Source organism: Podarcis filfolensis (assembly GCF_964270895.1).
Source record: "Podarcis filfolensis genome assembly, chromosome: 3".
In the NCBI taxonomy this organism is placed as follows: Eukaryota; Metazoa; Chordata; class Lepidosauria; order Squamata; family Lacertidae; genus Podarcis; species Podarcis filfolensis.
In genome coordinates, this window is record NC_139606.1 from 32,248,412 (window position 1) to 32,267,968 (window position 19,557).

The 19,557-nt window shown below is 44.7% G+C and overlaps 1 protein-coding gene across 2 annotated transcripts in view; it reads right to left on the reverse strand.

Annotated features, from left to right (window-relative positions):
• NBAS (NBAS subunit of NRZ tethering complex) overlaps positions 1–19,557 on the reverse strand; it is a 195,314-nt gene that overhangs the window by 23,677 nt on the left and 152,080 nt on the right. For both annotated transcript variants that reach the window (XM_083606886.1, XM_083606885.1), the window contains 5 exons: positions 18,881–19,215; positions 13,840–14,061; positions 11,697–11,899; positions 10,283–10,372; positions 62–257 (listed from right to left, as the gene is read on the reverse strand). In XM_083606886.1, coding sequence (XP_083463012.1) covers positions 62–257; positions 10,283–10,372; positions 11,697–11,899; positions 13,840–14,061; positions 18,881–19,215 — 1,046 coding nt within the window. The remainder of the gene's footprint in view (positions 1–61; positions 258–10,282; positions 10,373–11,696; positions 11,900–13,839; positions 14,062–18,880; positions 19,216–19,557) is intronic.

Here is a 19,557-nt window from a genome sequence, read left to right on the forward strand (position 1 = left end):
TGTCCTTTCTTTAAAGGCAACCCAGAATCGTTTTAAAGCATCACCATTCAAGATGACCTACCTGTCTCTGGGGCCAACAGGCCTTGAGAACAGCTTGAGTTCTGAAGAGCACGAGCAGCTTGCTGTCTTCGTCACTAAGGTGAAAGGCTTGCTCCAAAATCTGCAGGACTTTAATGCGGGGCTTCACGGGCAAAGAATCATCTCCACAAAATGGTCTAAGCCAAGCCAAGAGATCATCTGAAGACACTAGGTTCTCACTGCAATCAGATCAACAGTCACATGTGTTAAATATTATTTTTATCCCATTTTATAACTCACGCATACGTGTTCTACAAGCAGTGCTTTTTTCCTAAAAAAATATTTAGGGATACTCTCGTATTGAAATACTGCCCCTCAATGAGGCCAAACTTAGATTCACAAAATGTTTAGAGGTGTGCGTACCCCTGTGTACCACCCCCCCCCCCAAAAAAATCACTGTCTACAAGTAAGGACCTGGTTCTTTTTATACTCCTAAGAATTACACTTTGTTACGTTGATGATGAATGTAACAGGAATATTTGTTATTAAAAATGAAGACTAGTAAAAATGAAGACATGCAAAGAAATACACGTTAAAGGGAAGAGTTGACAATCACTGACTGATACATTATTTTGTTCAAAAGTTAATCTTCTTAGACATAGGACTGGATGGCAGACAATGTTTCTGACACTCAGAACAGCTACAAAGATAATCCACAGTGGTTTGAAAGTGCTAAGCCAGGAAATTCCCAGGTATATCAAGAAATCAATCCATAAGCTCCATCATATGTGTTTCAATGTCTCCACAAAACGAGTAACCACACTCATCTGTGATAAAGGGAAGGGTTTGTTATTTTTTTAGTCGATAAGATGGTTGCACTTAGACTTCTAAGTGTAAAAAACCCCTCAGCTTTTCCATGCAGTAAATGTACAAGTTATTGAGAATGGATTCCAAATTAAATGTATTGGAACCATTCTGGGTACTTCATTACAACATTGCAAAAATGATTTGAAAACAAGGAACTGTCCAAAAGCAGTATGCAATATGATATGCGGTGTGGTGGAACCAAAGTCGTGTCTCTATACAGGTGACTCTCAACTTATGTGGGAGTTATGTTCCAGGGATGATGATGATGATACCTTGCAAGTATTTAAGTGTCCTGTTGGAGCTTTCTATGTCCAAAATAAAGGGATTTATGTGGGTTATGTTTAAGGGTCCTTGAAACCCACCTCTGACCCAGAATCTCCACAAAGATCTCTTTGGAGAGAATCTCACTGAGCACGTGCATCCTCTCATAATATCTTAATTTCTCAGCCCCTCGAGTGAATCTCAAAAGCTACATTTGTAGAAGTAGCATGCAGACAAGTGAAATTAATGTGCTTCACAGCACTTCGGGGGGGGGGGGGTTTGCGCACAGATACATGAGGCATGTCAGACAGCCACTTCTACAAAGAGACTGCAACTCAAGCTTCCATCAGCTCTCTAAAAACCAAAAAAGCCCTTTTAAGAAAGTCACTTGTGACCAACGAACATGCAGAGATCAAACACTCAAATATTTGATCCAAACACTCTAATCAGCAAGCAAAGATACTGATGTCTAATTTTAAATTCTTCTTATTTCATACTTTAGAAGTCACAAGATCAATAGACAAAGAAAAACACACCAGAACTTCAATGACATAATATTTCCTTGTCTAGAAACCAACTATAATGCCCAGGAGCAAAATAGTGGGGGGAAATGATTTTTTTTATATAAAAACATTTTCAACATTTCTCTTTTCCCATTACTACTAAAGGCATCTGCATAAAAGCTTCCTTGCTTCTGTGTTAGCTTTGGAGGCTCTTGCACAAATTCCTCTGTGGCAGCAAGTAATTTTGACTTTTTTCCTTATTTGCATGAGAATGAACTACTGATGCAAAAGGTTCCCTTTGATGCACTTCTCTACTTCCCAGGAAAGGTGCACAGGAAAAAGTGTCCCACAGCAACTAATTAGCACGGAACTTATTTTTTCTTTATAGGAAATTTTATGGCAACTTATCCGTTTCAGCACAAGTCTTTGCTCAACAACGGTCAGCAAAATTAAAACCTGGTTGGCAAAGGAAATGGACAGATTATAGGTTTTGAGTTCATGTCACAATACTTCTGCACAAAAATCAGCTACAGATCATCTAGCAGCAAAGCTATGGTGATCATGGGGCATCAGGATCCTAGCTTAAGCACTCAGCTTTCTTTCTGGTCCTACCAAAGCCTAGTAAGCTGAGCATTCCACTTCCAGATGGTCAGTGACGGGTCTCTGGGACATAATCAAGGCTTTAAGATCCTTCTAAGAATTTGCTGATTCTTAGAGGTTCTACAGAGGTTCTGTTTCATAGAACCATAGAATCATGTATATATATAGACACACACATACACACAGTGGTACCTCGGGTTACATATGCTTCAGGTTACATATGCTTCAGGTTACAGGCTCCGCTAACCCATAAATAGTACCTTGGATTAAGAACTTTGCTTCAGGATGAGAACAGAAATCATGCTCTGGCGGCACAGCGGCAGCAGGAGGCTCCATTAGCTAAAGTGGTGCTTCAGGTTAAGATCTGTTTAAGGTTAAGAACAGACTTCCAGAACAAATTAAGTACTTAACCCGAGGTACCACTGCATGTGTGTGTGTGTGTGTGTGTACACACACACACACCACTTAATCAGAAAGTATCTCTAAGCAGTTTACACCCCAATGTAAAATATTTAAAAAAAACAAAAAGGAATAAAAAGATTTTTAAAAGCAGACAATAACATTATTGTCAGGGAACTGCCATCGGGAGAACTGGAGAGGAAGAGACTCACAGAGGCTGGCAGAGACTTGTCAGCTGATGAGGGAACCAGCAGGGGGAGAGAGGCAGTTCCAAGGGATAGTGAGTCGGAAGGAGGACTCAGAGACAATTCCAGCGAGAACAGCGAGGAGGTTTCAGGACCTTCTATAGGGACACCCACTCCTCGCCGGAAATTGTCACGTAGAGAGTCCAGAAGACGTGTTTCCGTTAAGGAGCTTTTATGCTGGAAGAAATTCCGTAAACGTCCACTGTCGGATTCTGCCAGCGACTGACGGAGCCATGTTTATGGGGCTCCGTTACAGACAGTGGTTTGTGGACTTAGCCAAACACTGAGGGATTAGTAACTTTACGCACAAGCAGCTCAACATCCCATCACAGCAATCCGACAGACCCTGAAAGCAGCTTGTGCAGAGAAAGCATCATGAGCAACCCAGCCGGAACCGGAGCTGCAGGAGGAGCTGGAGCCAGTCCGAGCCTGGAAGAAAGGTACCGGGTGTTGGAGGTCCAGCTAGCGCTGCAAACGGCGAGGCTCGATGAGAGGAGGGCTCAGGATGCAGAAAGGGCAAAGGCCCCCCCACAAGGAAGAAAGATGCCAGGATTGGTGCAGAAGTTTGGGGGGGATCCCAGGAACTATCAAGCCTTTAGGACAGAGATGCAGTATGCTCTTAATCTGCAATTTGATGACTTTCCCGACGAGGAATCGCGAGTGGGGTTTGTGGTTAGCCATCTCGAAGGGGGGGCTAGAGACTGGGTTAGACCCCTGATGGCAAGGCATGATGAAGTCTTGAAAGACGCACGGAAGTTTTTTCGCGCCATGGACCTGATGTTTTCCAGCGAGATTGAACAGGGAGTGGTGCGCAGACAGTTGATGGCTTGTAAACAGGGGAGCCGATCTGTCCGTGAGTACTGGACTGAGTTTACTATGCTGATACACAAATTGGGGTGGGATCTGTCAGCGGAACCCATTCAAATGCTTTTTGAAGAGGGACTTTCTTCGGCTGTGAAAGATGAACTTTCCCGGGCGCCCAGGGCGGAGTCTATGGACCAGCTGACCAAATCAGCGCTGACCATTGGAGCACGCCAGGAGGCTAGAGCCTTGGAGAAGCGGGAAGGGAAAGGGGAGCGTTGGAGGGATTTCCGCATTCCAGAGATTCCGGAGCCAACTTTCCCGCCCGCAGAGCCGATGGAAGTTGGAACAGCGCGCGCGCGGGCAGTTTCAAATCCCAGTGAAGGGCGGAAGAAGGAGGGGAAGAGCCCCAAGAAATGTTATCTCTGCCAGCAGCCAGGTCATTTTGCCAGGGTCTGTCCACAAAGAAAGGAATGGCAAGGGATGGCAGGAGCTGTTGGGGGGAAGGGGGAGGAAGGGCAGGACCAAGTAAAAGCCAGTGCCTGACTGCCACCATCAGGGCACAGCAGTCAGGCGAAGGAGCAGTAAAAGTGCCCACGCCTGAACCTCCGAGACCAGCCCTAGTGATAGAGGTGTTGCTAGAGCTGCCAAACGGACATCCCTTAAAGATAAGGGCGCTATTGGACTCAGGCAGCTCCTGTAATTTTATGAGCAAGGAGTTTGCAGCAGAACACCAGATACAGACTATCCCTTTAAGCAACCCCTTGCAGGTGACCACGATCGATGGGAGAGAGCTGTTGGGAGGAGAAGTCAGCTTACAGACCGTCCCAATGGTAATGAGGGTAGCCAGGCACACCGAAAGAATAGCGTTCAATGTGGCCACCTTGGGAGGGGCTCCCATTATTTTGGGGATGAGCTGGCTAGCGTTGCATGATCCGCTAGTGGGTTGGCATCAGAGAGTGGTCTCCTTTGGGTCAGCACATTGCCTAGAACATTGCAAAGAGGGCAAGGCTCCAGAAGGGGCAAGAGCCTTTCTAGCAGGAACAGAAGTAACGGACAAAAGAAAGGTTCCCAAACAATACGCTGACCTGAGCCATGTCTTCAGCGAAAGGGAAGCAGACAAACTACCACCGCATAGACCCTTTGACTGCCAGATCAATCTAGTCCCTGGAGCCCAGCTCCCTGTGGGCAAGCTGTATGCCATGTCAGACAGGGAAATGCAGGAGTTGAGGGAGTTTATTGACAAAAACCTGAAGAGAGGTTTCATCAGAGAGTCCAGAGCGGTGGGGGGCAGCCCAGTGTTTTTTGTGGACAAAAAAAACACGGATAAACCGAGATTGGTCGTGGACAAACGGACCCTAAATGCCGTGTCGGAACCAGTGGCTTTCCCTATGCCCAGGATTGATGACATTTTGACCAGGGTGAGGAAGGGAAAGATTTTTACTAAACTGGACCTGAGGGGGGGCATACAACCTGATACGGATAAGGGAGGGGGATGAATGGAAGACAACAATGTTCACCCCTCTAGGGGCTTTCGAATATGTTGTTATGCCTTTTGGATTACAAGCAGGCTCAGCATGTTTTCAATCGTTCATGAACCACGTCCTGGGACCTCTGCTCTACAAGAATTGTGTGGCCTTCCTAGATGACGTATTAGTCTATTCAGAGAATGAGGAGCAGCATGTAAAGGACGTCAGAGAAGTGTTGAGCCGACTGCAAGCAAACCAACTGTGGGTGAAATTAGAGAAGTGTCAGTTTCACACCAAGGAGGTGGAATTCCTGGGGTACCGCTTGTCAGACAAGGGATTAGCCATGGATCCAGGCAAGGTCCAAGCAGTACTGGAATGGAAGACACCAAAAACGAAAAAGGATGTGCAAAGATTCTTAGGGTTTGGGAACTTTTATCGGAAGTTCATCAAGAACTTTGCCCACTTAACGGCTCGCATCACGGACTGTCTCAGCAGCAAGAAGAAGTTTGTTTGGACGGCGGAAGCGGAGCAAGCATTCGAAGAATTGAAAAAGGCCTTCGCTTCGGAAGAACAGCTCCTGCATGTGGATTTACAAAAACCCATGAGAGTGGAAACTGACGCATCAGACCGGGCGGTGGGGGCGGTGCTTCTTCAGCCGGGGAAGGATAAGTCGGAGTGGAGACCGTGTGCCTTCTTCTCGCGGAAGTTAAACAAATCCGAGAGGAACTACACGGTATATGACCGAGAACTACTCGCCATTCACGAAGCGTTCCGGAAATGGAGACACTTACTAATTGGTGCACAACACAAGGTGCAAGTATGCACAGACCACAAGAATTTAGAGTACTGGAGAACGGCAAGAGTGCTCAACCAACGGCAAGTGAGATGGGCACAGGAGTTCTCCAAATTTTATTTTGAAATTTGCTATGTGCCAGGCCCAGAAAACGTCAGGGCGGACGCTCTCTCACGCAAACCAGAGTATTTGGAGGGGGAGGGAGCACCCGAAGAGAGACATATCATCCCAGAGGACCGCTGGGTGTGTGGGGCGGCGTTGGTGGGGCAAAGGGAACTGGTAGAGGAGACGCAGAATGATGAATACGCCCAGAATAAGCTCCGAGGTCTAAGGAGGGAGGGAGAAAACTCCGGAGGTTTTGAAGAAAGAAACGGGGCATTGTATTACAAAGGGGGCACTATATATACCCGAAGGGGAATTGAGAGGGAGAGTACTCAAACAGCTGCACGACAACCCCACAGCAGGGCATTTTGGGCAACACAAAACCATGTGGTTGGTTACTAGGGAATTTTGGTGGCCCAGGGTGAGGGAAGATGTAAGGGAGTATGTAAGAGGGTGTGACCAATGCCAGCGAGCCAAGGGAGAAAGGCGGGCGCCGGCGGGGTTATTAGAACCGTTGCCCACACCGGAAAGGCCATGGGAGGCGGTATCGATAGATTTTATGACTGATCTGCCGAAATCCAAGGGGAAAACCGCCATACTGGTCGTAGTAGACCTGTTAACTAAGATGGGCCACTTTGTAGCGTGCTCACATGCAGTCACGGCGGAAGAGACAGCTAAATTGTTTGTAGAACATATTTTTAGACTGCATGGCGCCCCCTTGAGGTTGATCTCAGACCGGGGCAAACAATTCACGTCCAGGTTCTGGAGGAAGCTCATGAGCTTACTGCACGTGGAGGTCAATTTTTCGACTGCCCGGCACCCAGAAACCAACGGGCAGGCGGAAAGAGCAAACGGTATCCTCCAACAATACCTGAGGTGTTATGTCAATGACAGAGAGAACGATTGGGTGGAAAAGTTGGCGCTGGCGGAATTTGCCTACAATAATGCGGAGAATGTGTCCACCGGGATGAGCCCCTTTTTGGCTAATTATGGGTGCCACCCCAGGGCATTTCCAGGGGGAGGAGGGGAGAGATGGAGCGTCCCAGCCGCCGAACAGTTTGTAGAAGAAATGGAAGCGATCCATCGTCAACTCCAACTCAACTTAGAAAGGGCCAAGGAACAATATAAGAAGCAGGCAGACAAGAACAGAAGGGAAGGTGAAACCATAAGGGTGGGGGATCAGGTGTGGCTGTCAACCCAAGGATTGCCGTTCAAGGGGGGTTGTAAGAAATTGAGACCCAAAAGATTGGGACCATTTGAGGTCATTCAACAGGTTAACCCAGTGGCTTTCAGACTCCGGTTACCGAACCACATGAAACTGCACCCAGTATTCCACAGGTCATTGCTGTCACCGTATAGGGGGGGAAATGAAGGGGTTTTCCCACGGGGACCAGTCTTAGAAGAGAGGGAAAGCAGCAACCATGTGGCGGAAATCCTCGACTCCAGGTGGAAGGGTCATCAGGTGGAGTATTTGGTGGCGTGGGAAGGGGAACCGGAGTCAGAAAACACCTGGGTGACGGCAGAGGAAGTCAATGACGAGGTCTTGATTGAAGCGTTCCATCAAAGGTTCCCCAGGAAACCTCAGTCAGTAGCGAGGTTCCGGAGGGAGTACTTTGGCACCACCGACGAGGAGGAGGAATTGGAAGGATTCACGGGGTCTGAGTTGGAAGAAGGAGTAGATTCCGATGAGGATGAGTACTTAGAAACCCGAAACAGCAACCGGTGGAGGAAAATGTTCGAGACTTCGGAAGATGAGGGAAGTTCTTTCAGGGGTTTTGCTCCCTCGCCTCCCGCAGAGGAGGGGAAAGGAGGGGGTGAAGGGGGCCCTGGAGGGGAGGTGGATGTCAGGGAACTGCCATCGGGAGAACTGGAGAGGAAGAGACTCACAGAGGCTGGCAGAGACTTGTCAGCTGATGAGGGAACCAGCAGGGGGAGAGAGGCAGTTCCAAGGGATAGTGAGTCGGAAGGAGGACTCAGAGACAATTCCAGCGAGAACAGCGAGGAGGTTTCAGGACCTCCTATAGGGACACCCACTCCTCGCCGGAAATTGTCACGTAGAGAGTCCAGAAGACGTGTTTCCGTTAAGGAGCTTTTATGCTGGAAGAAATTCCGTAAACGCCCACTGTCGGATTCTGCCAGCGACTGACGGAGCCATGTTTATGGGGCTCCGTTACAGACAGTGGTTTGTGGACTTAGCCAAACACTGAGGGATTAGTAACTTTACGCACAAGCAGCTCAACATCCCATCACAATTATCGATACCAGCAGCTCCCCATTTACATGGGGGTTACGTTCTGAGGCACCGCACATCTAAGTGAAATCATGTATATTTACTGTTTCAAACCCACGTTTACCGTTTCAAGCCTGATGTGCTCTATCACAAACTTGGTTCAAATGGACACATCCCAGTAACTATTTGACCTTTTCAGGGAGAAGCTGATCCAAAGCAAAGCATTGGCAAAACTGCATACAGGGAAGAGAATTAGGAAGAAGGCAATTCGCAGTTACCCAGAAGGAATCACTGGTCTACATCGTTGGACATCTTTATGTCTAATACATAGTTTTCCACAAGGAGCAAACGGCTTCAGGTGCAACAGGAATCGTAGAATTGAAAGGGACCATGAGGATTGTCTAGTCCAATGCAGGAATCTTTTGCCTAACATGGAGCCTGAACCCACAGCCCTGAGATGAACAATCTCTTGCTCTACTGACTGAGCTAGGAGCAGTAAAGAGGAATCTCATCTTAGACACTCCCCCCTCCAACTCCCTATGCCTTTGTCCTTTTACGAGTTCCAAACGGCTATAAATAAATGCGTAAATAATGTTGTAGTATTCATTGGCGATATTTCAAACTGACACCGAGCTTTTCAAAGGAAAGAGGCTGCAGGTAGAATGTGATTTATATTGTAACTAACGGTTGCTATATTCATCCTAACAAGACAGATGGGAAAGTAATATAAGTCAGAAAACACCAATTCAACCTGTCTGGAAGTATTGAAATAATATGAGCTGACAGTTTAAGTTATCATTTTGCGAAAACTTCAGAAAAATTACTTGGCGCCTGCTATTCTCTTTATGCCCCATCTCTCGGAGAATTGGTTCTAAATTAGAAATGAGGCTTCAGAGTGAGCAGCATTCAAAACGTAAATTAAAAAGTGGAAAAATTAAAAAGGAAACTGTGGAGACCCTGGTTTCAAAAGTTACCCAGGCTCATTTTTCAAATGACAGCAACATCTGAAGGACGCAATTTATATTTGGTTCTCCACAACGAATGAAAGGCGGCGGAGGTAAATAACGTTTCATAAAATATCGATTTTGAGCGTTGTCTGTTGCTATGCTGATATATCAAAGTAGAGCTAAAAGCTGCAAAAATAACAGGAAACGAAAAAAACAAAAATAGGAATCTTTGAACAATGTTACAGGGTTACCGCAGAAACAGTGGTCAATGGTAGGAGACCTTAATGCTCATTTAACCAGACTTCTGAATGAGTAAACTAATAATAATAATAATAATAATAATAATAATAATAATAATAATAATTTATTATTTATACCCTGCCCATCTGGCTGCATTTCCCTAGCTACTCTGGGCAGCTCCCAGAAGAATATTATTATTAATATTAATAAGAATAAGAATAAGTGATAAAACATCAAACATTAAAAGCTTCCCTAAACAGGGCAGCCTTCAGATGTCTACTAAAAGTCAAACAGTTGTTTATTTCCTTGACATCTGGTGGGAGGGTGTTCCACAGGGCGGGCGCCAGTACCAAGAATGCCCTCTGCCTGGTTCCCTGTAACTTCGCTTCTCGCAGTGAGGGAACCACCAAAAGGCCTTCAGAGCTGGACCTCAGTGGGAGGGTACCACTACCGAAAAGGTCCTCTGCCCTTTAGGGGAACTCACATGCTTGGCATGACTTTGCAACTGGAGGAGTCAAGTGAAAGGTGTCAGAGGCATTCGTGCATTTCAGGTTGAATATGAGTAGACCTGCAGGACTGATGGATGGGTATGGGTCTCTCTCTTTATGTGTGTGTATGTGTGTTTGGGTTTTCACTCATGTCCCTATCACTATCTGCATTTTGAGCATAGTGGGGACTATACAAATTCCTCGGGGGGCGGGGGGAAATCAGCACCACAGTGCTTCCACTCTAACATCCAGGACAACTATAGTTTACAAAGGATTAACAAGTGTAGTTCTGTTTGCGATGCACCTACAAAGCTCTTACCCGTTTTCAGCACTCGCGTGGACCGCAGACACAATACTTTCTAATATCTGGAAAGGATCTTTTTTGAAAGGAGACTGGCCACCGCTTTCACTATTGAGGGAAAGAAACGAAAGCAATGTTGTAGAAACACACGCTTCAGAAAGAAACATTTCAGAATCCTTAATGCTTAAGAGTGTGTAATTCTATGCTATTTATCCAGCAGCAAATCACGGCAAATGGCACATTTTCCTACGCGGATGTTGCCTTTTATCACTGTCACAACAAATAAAAAAGGAAATATGAAGCTATAATGCCAGACCCCCAATTATGCCAAAGGGAGAAAGACTGGAATAATTTGTTGCCAGAGTTTTACTGTAGTTGCTTGCCGTAAGTCACCATAAAACTCACGGGTGAAGTCAGACTCTCATACCACTTTTGCTGAATGGCTTGTGTGTTGAGAAGCAGAATCTAGCGCATGAACTGGGGGCTTGCAAAAGGCTCATGAATGCTTGAGCCCTCACCAGAAATTTCACTCCCTTCTATTCCTTTGCCATGTTGCAAAAAACTTATCTTCAGGCTAGGGTAGGGTTGCCATACATCCAGGAAATCCCAGACATGTCCTCTTTTGGGGGGGCCAACATGCTCATCTGGTGGAATTCTCACAATTTAGAGCAATTGTCCAGGTTTTCAGAAAAAAAATTGTATGTGGCTCTGGTTCAGGTTCGGGTTCAGTCTTGGGCGGCCTGGGCTCTGGCTTGGTCTTGGGCTCAGCAGTGGCTCGGGCTCAACAACTTTTTGTGTCCCGCTTTTTACCTCATAAATATGGCAACCCTAGGCTAGGGAGAAGGTGGCAGCAGTGGAAATGGCAGGGGGTACCCAAGCGTGTTTCCACGCCCGGGACAAAACTACTGGTCTCATTATCCCTGGTGGAAAAATTGTCAGCCTGCACATCTCTCCCACATGTGGTTTTTCTTCATCAGGCTATGAAACTAGGTACTTGGATCAGGGGACGGGGGAAGCAGTGAGTGGGAAGAATCAAGATGAGCAGCACCTGGTTCACCCCTTTCCACAGCAGGCCCAGGAAATGCCTTGATACTTTTTTGTGCACATTTGAACTGGGGAACTGAAGTAATGTTGGTTGTGGTTTAGGGGAGGTCAAGATGGAGAGCCTTCTCTGTCTTTGACCCCACAGTGTCAAACCTAGAAATGACTACCATTCTCTGTGCAATACATGACAATTTAGGCAGGTGGTTGCTGATTAGTTTATAGGTGGGGTCCCCCCCCGTTTGTTGGATTAAATCCAGGAAGTATGTTTCAGAGCTTTTCATTAATGGAATGTGGGTTAGGTGGGCCTCATGTAAAAATTAAACCTAAGCATTCAATTAAATTCAAGAATACACTTTCAAGGGTCTGTGGGTATGCAAATTTAACTTACCTTAAAGCACCCACCACTTTATTTACCGCTGTCCTTACTATATCGCTAGGTGAGAGTCCCAGATCTCCAACAGCAACATCCAATAGTTTCTGTATCATATCCAGGGGCTGACCATCTATACACATAGTTACAGCTTGCTCATTGATTTTCTCTTTTTCTGACCGGGATAAATCATACTGGTGCCCATATTCTCTTAGTATATCCTGGAGAGAGAGAGGTATTTTAAATGCACATGGAGCAGTCAACTTTTCCTTTGCGGGATTTATGCTCAATAGGTCAACCTTAATTAAAACTTCCGCTGCTCACTGAAGACACAAGAAAAGACTTTCCCAAAACACTCGAAACAGAAAGCTCTAGACTGCACACCAATAAATTACAATTGGAGTTATTACTTCCATCACTGCACAAAGCAATTTTAGGAACTAATCAGATAGGACTAGAAACTCATAATGCTGTTTTAAAAATTTCCATGCTTACGTATTTCTGTGTAGGTTTTTACTGCTTTTAGTATAAGTGGGCTTACAGCACCCTGAAAATGGATTTAATGTGATAAGCTGTGTCCAAAGGATGTTACTGCTACCATAATATAATACAAGTATTAAGTGGTCGTGGGTTACACTCAGAATTGTAGAGTTGAAAGGGACCCCGAGGGTCATATAGCCCAACTTCCTGTAATGCTGGAATTCTGCCCACAGCCATCCCTGAGTGGGCTTGAACCTCCAACCATCTGGTTAACAGTCAGATGTACTGACCCACAGCACCACTGGAGGGATTGTATCCAGTGCTCCCAGTCCGCTAGTGCAAGGGCCTTTAAGGTAGTGGGGGTTCATTTCTCAAAGTTACACAGCAGAGACACTACTTTTTTTTTTTACTTTCCTATCCTCTACAAATTGAACATAGAAATGCAAAATTTCCACCTGTGGAACCTCTGGCCCAAGCGGATCTCCTTTTGCAAGATGCTAGCAATATAACCTCATCATCAATTCTTTATGACAATGCTATGCTGGATACAACCCCATAAAATATTAACTCAACACTGCCAACATTATTTAATGGGAGGTCAGGTGGGTCAAGGAACTCCATCTGCGGCTAAGTTCTCATGAAGTTTCAGGAGGTTCTCAGATAACTTCTTCCAGAAACATTCACGGAGAAAGGATTCCAGTTGTCTCCAATGGTGGCTTTGCCTTAGCAGAAAGTGCTTCCCTCACATAAGTCAAGGCACCTGATTTTCACGGAACCCCACCCTCAATTCAGCCCTCTACACCATATCCCATTCTGTTTCAGAAGACCCCATAGCCATCAGGAACAGTACAGGTGGTGTGGTGTTAAGTGGGTAGGAGAGAGGAAATCAAACCCAGTCACCATCAGATACAACCCTGTTAATCGAAAGAGCCATGTCAAAAAACATCCATTTTAAAAATGTACCTACCATTGGTATCTCATGTATTTGAAGAATGAAACTTTAAAGGTACATTGAAAGTTAAGTTTCTCATACCTGAGCTCCTGAGCTGTATTTTTGAGGAACTGTTTAAAGGGGTAAGGGAATGGGGGATCGGTTTTTTGATAAAATCCAGAAACACCAAGTCCAGTAAAACAACATGAATGAGACAGAACAGCTGGAGGTGGGAACGAAACAGCCACCAAGTGTTAAATTAAATAATAAAAATGGGAAATGGGTAACAAGTAGATACATATAATGCACATCCATCTATGACTTTTTTTTCTGGGTTTCTGGGGTTTTTCCTGTTGTTATTCTGTCTCTCACAGCTACAATAAACCTACCATTAAAATTATGGACTGGTCATTTCTTCGTCAGAGGGCAAACTTAGCAGGGGATCAAATACTTTCCCCCCTCACTGTATAGGCAGATGACTTATCAACCATGCAGGTATGTTACCAATTTATTTGGGCTGGGGAGTAGACTGCTAAACATTAAGTAGTATCAAGGTGGCTTGCAACAAGAAACATACAATATATAAGATATCTAAAAACTGTTCCCCAAAATGATACTGCCAGTGAGCCAACCCATTCTTCTGAAAAAGCCTATAGAAATGCACATGTGTGTGTGTGTGTGTTCAGCATCGCAAATAATTATTATGTGTAACTGATTTGGTCAGTTTTTTTCATTAAAAAAATCATTTACCTGGTCACTGTTTTTTAGGGAAGAAATAAAGCTATGGCTAAGTGTTTCCAGGTGTGCGAGAGATTGCTGTAGGTGACTCAAAGCATCTTCATAAGTGATTTGCCTGCCAGGCATGTCTTCTGCATGGTCTCCCTCAGAGGACCTTTTCCCAGCTTTTTCGGCGATGTGTTTCACTGACTTAATAGCCTTCCTCGTCATCTCTACCCGGGAATCAACCGACAGCTGAGAAAAGATAATGCACGTTTCATCATAAATTGTCACATGCAATGCAAGGTGTATCTGGATACAAATGAGTAGCTGAGCAAAACATAAACACTGATTAAGGTAATTGTCTTTGCTTCTAAAGGACAAGAATGTGTTAAACGTAACAGAAACTGTGAAAGAGAGCAGCTTTGTTACTTAAAAAGAGCCGTTCCTTTCAAGTTTCTAATCCCATGTTAGCTCGTTCTTTTGTCACGCCTACATCTTCTTGAGCGATTCCATTATCTAACTTTAAAAGTCTTCGTTTTTTAAAAAAGAACCAACACAAATAACTTCCTCTCCTAAAGCATTATAGTCTGTAACAATCTTGAGGCATAACTTTGTATATGCTTTAAATGGTTTCAAAAATTCATTTGAAGCTACCAGCTGGAAGTTTTCCACTCTCATTGGAAGATGATTTTAAAAAAATAAAAAATAAATATTCATGTTGAAAAGGGTGACTAAGCAGAAAGGCAGCAGAAGGCCTGTACAATTCCATTTTCTTCTTCTAATGAATCTACCTCAAAGGCGCACAGTGGTTTCCAGCCAATTACACAATGCGGCTTTCATTATATTCCTAGGATTGGATGCACCACATCACAAAACCACATTGTTTCAGGTGAGGTGATGGACTGCAGCGTGCCACAGGTACGTGTCCGTCGACTGTGAGCGAGAAATTGTTGCCCCAGAAAGGTACCAACATATTAAATAACATTTCTCAGCTACGACGTCAGTCCTGAACCATAAACTATCCTCAACAGCAGGGCAAGCTACTCTTGAGTATACCTCCTACAAGGTGAGCTATTTTTAATTCATTCGCAGTGTGTCCACTGGCCTGGAGAAAGAGAAATTGAGTTTTTTTCCCACTGGCCCATTTATCCTCAGGCTTTATAGTTCTTGAATGCCCAATATGCATGATAAATTCCAGTTCATGTACTTCATTGGGCTGTCTTCATCTTTTATGTGGTGTTTTTAGCACGCGGAGTGCTGTAACGCGCCTTCCATAAGCTAATGCATAACTATTTATTTAGCTTGCAAATAACTTGACTCGTTCCAAAGGCCAAGGCCAAGGAACTATGCTCGTATAACAAAGGGTCTGCAAAACACATGGAATGTGTTTATGTTTCATTCGTTCATCGCCTCGTACCAAAACATTATCACAGTAACTTAATTCGCAGAGCATACAGTACAAATGGAGCAGTTACATAAAAAATTAAAGCACAACTGTTACTGTATTCCTTTCGGCGTCTGCTAAAAGAATTCTTGTTTAGACAAGCTTACCCAGATGCTTCGGAAGTTGGCTTGAATTTTAATCTGTTTTAGTATTTTAAGTTTTTGTACGTTTTAACGTTCATCATTTTATCTTTTCGTAGACACTTTTGAGGGCTCCCCCCCTTCTTATAATCAAGCGGTGTATAATGGTTATAAAGTAAACAAACAAATAAAAATGATCATACATTAAATCTCCCAAATGAAGAACCACCCCCTGCCCCGCTGCGTATTCTCATAAAAACCCACCAAGCAGCAGAAAGTTAAGAATAAAATGTCTGGGAGAAGTGGGAAAATGTTACTGTCAGTTCCAGGCAAGACTCCTAAGTCAGGGTGGACACTACATAAAGGGTCCTCACTCTTATTTATACTGTCCACGCTTCTGCTGGAAATGGCACGCTTACTTGGGAGCAAGCCCCCTTTAAGCTCAGTGGGGCGCGTATGTTTTGAGTAGACACATATACAATTGCACTGCCCGTGTATGAACGCTTACAGACAAGCTCTCAAAAGTGCAGGAGCCATGGGAACACTTCTTGGGGGCATCTTCAGCATGGGTAGGCAAACTAAGGCCCGTGGGCCGGATCAGGCCCAATTGCCTTCTGGATCCGGCCCGTGGACTATCCAGGAATTGCCGTGTGGATCGCCAGCGTGCGTGTTCTTTCCCTCTCCCTCCCTCCGCCTCACACAGTGCCGGCGCCGGCGCCTCCTCCCTCCCTCCTCCTGGCTTCTCCCCGCCCTGCCTAGAGGAGGAAGGGGTCTGGGCTTTGTTGGTGCCAGCAGCAGCAGCACTTGAGCGGCCGCCATTTTAAGCAGCCCCTCTCTGGAGCCCTTTCGTGTGCCGCTCATCGTCCCTCTGCCACCGCCAGTCCCTGCTGCTTGCAAGACACAAGTAAGCAGCCCCCAAAAATATAGTCCGCCAAAACCCCCCAAAAATATAGTCCGGCCCCCACAAGGTCTGAGGGACAGTGGACTTCTGAAAAAGTTTGCTGACCCCTGATCTTCAGGATAAGGCGCACAGATGTAATCAAGAGGGCATTCTTGTTCCCTGGGTTCACACATGCACACATGCATTAAGTGGCACACATGCATTAAGTGGCACTGCTGAAAATCAAGCGTTGGGCTTAATACCACTCTGTGGAAATGTACATAGGAACCAACCCCTCGTCAATGCCCCAATTTGGATAGCAGGTGCTAGGTTGCGTGTTGCCCTTTAAAAAACCACACCAGCTGCTATTTTGTACTGAACACCATTTATGTGGAGGAGAAAACAGCTTTCCTGGAGTTCACATGACCTGCATCAGAGCATGGAGATAATGGAAAAGAGGCTTCCTTCCTTTCATGGAAGGAGCTGATCTCGAGGGGGAGCTCCTACTGTAGGAAATGGGACAGGTTGGGTTTTTTGCCAGTCTCCCTTTTCACCTGCAGCCGCCAAAGCAGCTCCCATGCTGTTCCAGTGGGTCAGCCCATCCTCTGGAAGATCTTTCAAGAGACACAAGGGGTAGAGAAAACTGTGGGGAGATCATGCTCTTTCCTTTAGTGGGAGCTCTTCAGGAGAAGAGTTCCAGTTATGGGATCTCTGGTTTCCAGCCCTAAAAATCCTTATTATACTTCAAGCATAAGAAACCAGATTTGGCGCTTACATATTATGCAAAATATATTTTATTAACATATCCATTATTTTTTAAGGAGAACCATTCCCAACCCTTCCCTTGTCTTCTCTGTGCATTAAAATGCTCAAAATCTGGGTAAAGTGATGCAGACGGCCGCATTATGCACACAGTTGGATTGTTCCGTTGGATGCTGAAGAATAGCGAAAGTGTTTGCCATGCTCTGAAGCCACAATGATCTTGAAAGCAGAGATTAGTCCATTTAAAAGAAGAATTCTAGGGCTTTAATTGTACATTCATTTCTGCCTAGTGATAATACGTTTTGATAATGCTACAGTTCATCATTGCCTGCATTTTGCAAAATAAGTGAAAAGCAATTTCCTTTTTTGAAAGGGTTTTGATTTTTTTGAGGAGCGTAAAGGATATCTGCTCCCACTATCCAAACTGAATAAAAAGGGTCATATGCAGCCTTCTTTTACATGAGCAGGAGGCAACTGATTTGAAACATAAATGAAATTTCACTCCTAAGCTTTATTATCAGGGACAAGCTACCAGCTTGCACACTCTTATCAGCTGCATTCAATCGGGTTCTATACTGTAGCTGAAAATGGTGCTCTTGCACAAAGGCTGTGTTTTAGATATCATACCAACCATAGTTTAGAATGATGAGAACAAGCCACAATGAGACTTAGGCTCATATTCTCCCCTCCCCTCCTTCAGTGTGGCCTTCTGGCAGTTCTCTCACTGCAAGAAGTTAGGTTACTAGGAACCAGGCAGAGGGCCTTCTCGCTAGTGGCGCCCGCCCTGTGGAACACCTTCCCATCAGACATCAAGGAAATAAACAACCACCTGACTTTTAGAAGACATCTGAAGGCAGCCCTGTTTAGGGAAGTTTTTAATGTTTGGTGTTTTATTGTGTTTTTAATATTCTGTTGGGAGCTGCCCAGAGTGGCTGGGGAGACCCAGCCAGGTGGGCGGGGTATAAGCAATTAAATTATTATTATTATTATTATGAAGAGAAACTCAGAAGCTTTTGCTTCCAGTTACCACCCAAACCCTAAACTTCATCTTATCTGAAGTGCGCTTTTTCTATTATTAGCAAACCAGCTTCATAAACCATGTTTTCAAACACACAATAGGTAGATTGATCACCATTAGTTAAGATAATATAACAAGCTGCTGCTAATCTAATTTGGAATCTTCTAAACTGCTTTTTGCTACTGCTCTCTAGAGGAGGAACAGGGAGCACACAAGTGAGAAGTTTATTCGAATTCTTGCTTAAAAAACAGGACAAATCCCCCTTGGCTATTTGCATAACCCTTTAGCTCCACAACTAACATAATGGGCTGTTAGGAATCCTCTGTGACTAATCCAAGATAGATGTTTCTATGTTATTCTGAAAGTCCAACTGAAAAATCATCTTTGAGGGGTCATAGCTGCATAATGAATTGAATGCTATTATTTAGGTTTTCGGAAGGGCTCCTGATCCCTCTGCTGACATAAGGGGAGTGATTTTATCCAATTCCTCCTTCTTCCTGCATCCAATGAAACTCTGCCACTGAGGACTGGGGGACCTCACTCTCACCCAACAGCATGAAAGTTAGTGTGGGGGATTCTTACATTCATGGACGGGTTCAATTGCATACAACCCAATATTCCAGGCATCCAGACTACATAGCGTATGATAAAAAATATTTAGAACCAGCAGAAATCTGCATGAACCTGGAGTTTGGGACGTGCCAATACATTACTTCTGTTTACCACACACACACACACACACACACACAGCCCTGTAATTTAAGTTATTAGCAAATATTCCAATTAAAAAGTTGAACTTCATACATATCCCAGTGAGAAGCAAAGCTTTTGAACGCTTCAGATGAAATATCTGAATTTACACAATGCAGCTGTAAACGTGTACTTACCTTGGTGACAGCCTTTGAGGAAAAAGTAATTTCATCTATGAAATTGATAATATCTCCTGGGTGGAGTCTATCAAAGTACTTGGCACAGATATCATATGAATGCAACCATTCAGCCATGGTTTCTGGAGCTCTTTTAATAAGATGGGGGTCCCCATCCCAGAAGAGTTTTTTGATCCAGATGGCATAGACAGAGCTTGCGGAAAGCATCCTTCCATCTTTTTCTGGGATTTTAGGAGCAAGCTTGGAAATGGATAAAATGTTTTGACTTGTGAGGACAGGATCCAAAGCTTCCAGGGGACTCACATTGTCTTCTGTAAGCTTTTTGTAATTGAGACCTAACAGTGGAAAGAGATGAGCAGAAGTCCTTAAGTTAGATCGTTAAATAAAAGCATCGCAACTAGCAAACTCTAATAACATAAGAACCACTATCTATGGGTGACAGAGACCTGCGAGCAGTGCAGGAAGATCCCTCCTTGCTAGCACTAACTCCCAGCATCTGGCAATGAAAACCTGTGTTATGCAAGGGCCACTTAAAGAACAAAACATGCATTAAAAAGGAGAAGGCAGGAATGCCAAAGACTCACAAGAATCAGCTTGATCGCTATCAACATTGCATGGATGCTCCCGTGATCACTTGCCATTTAGTCTGTTTTAGGTGGATCACAGCAGAAACCTAC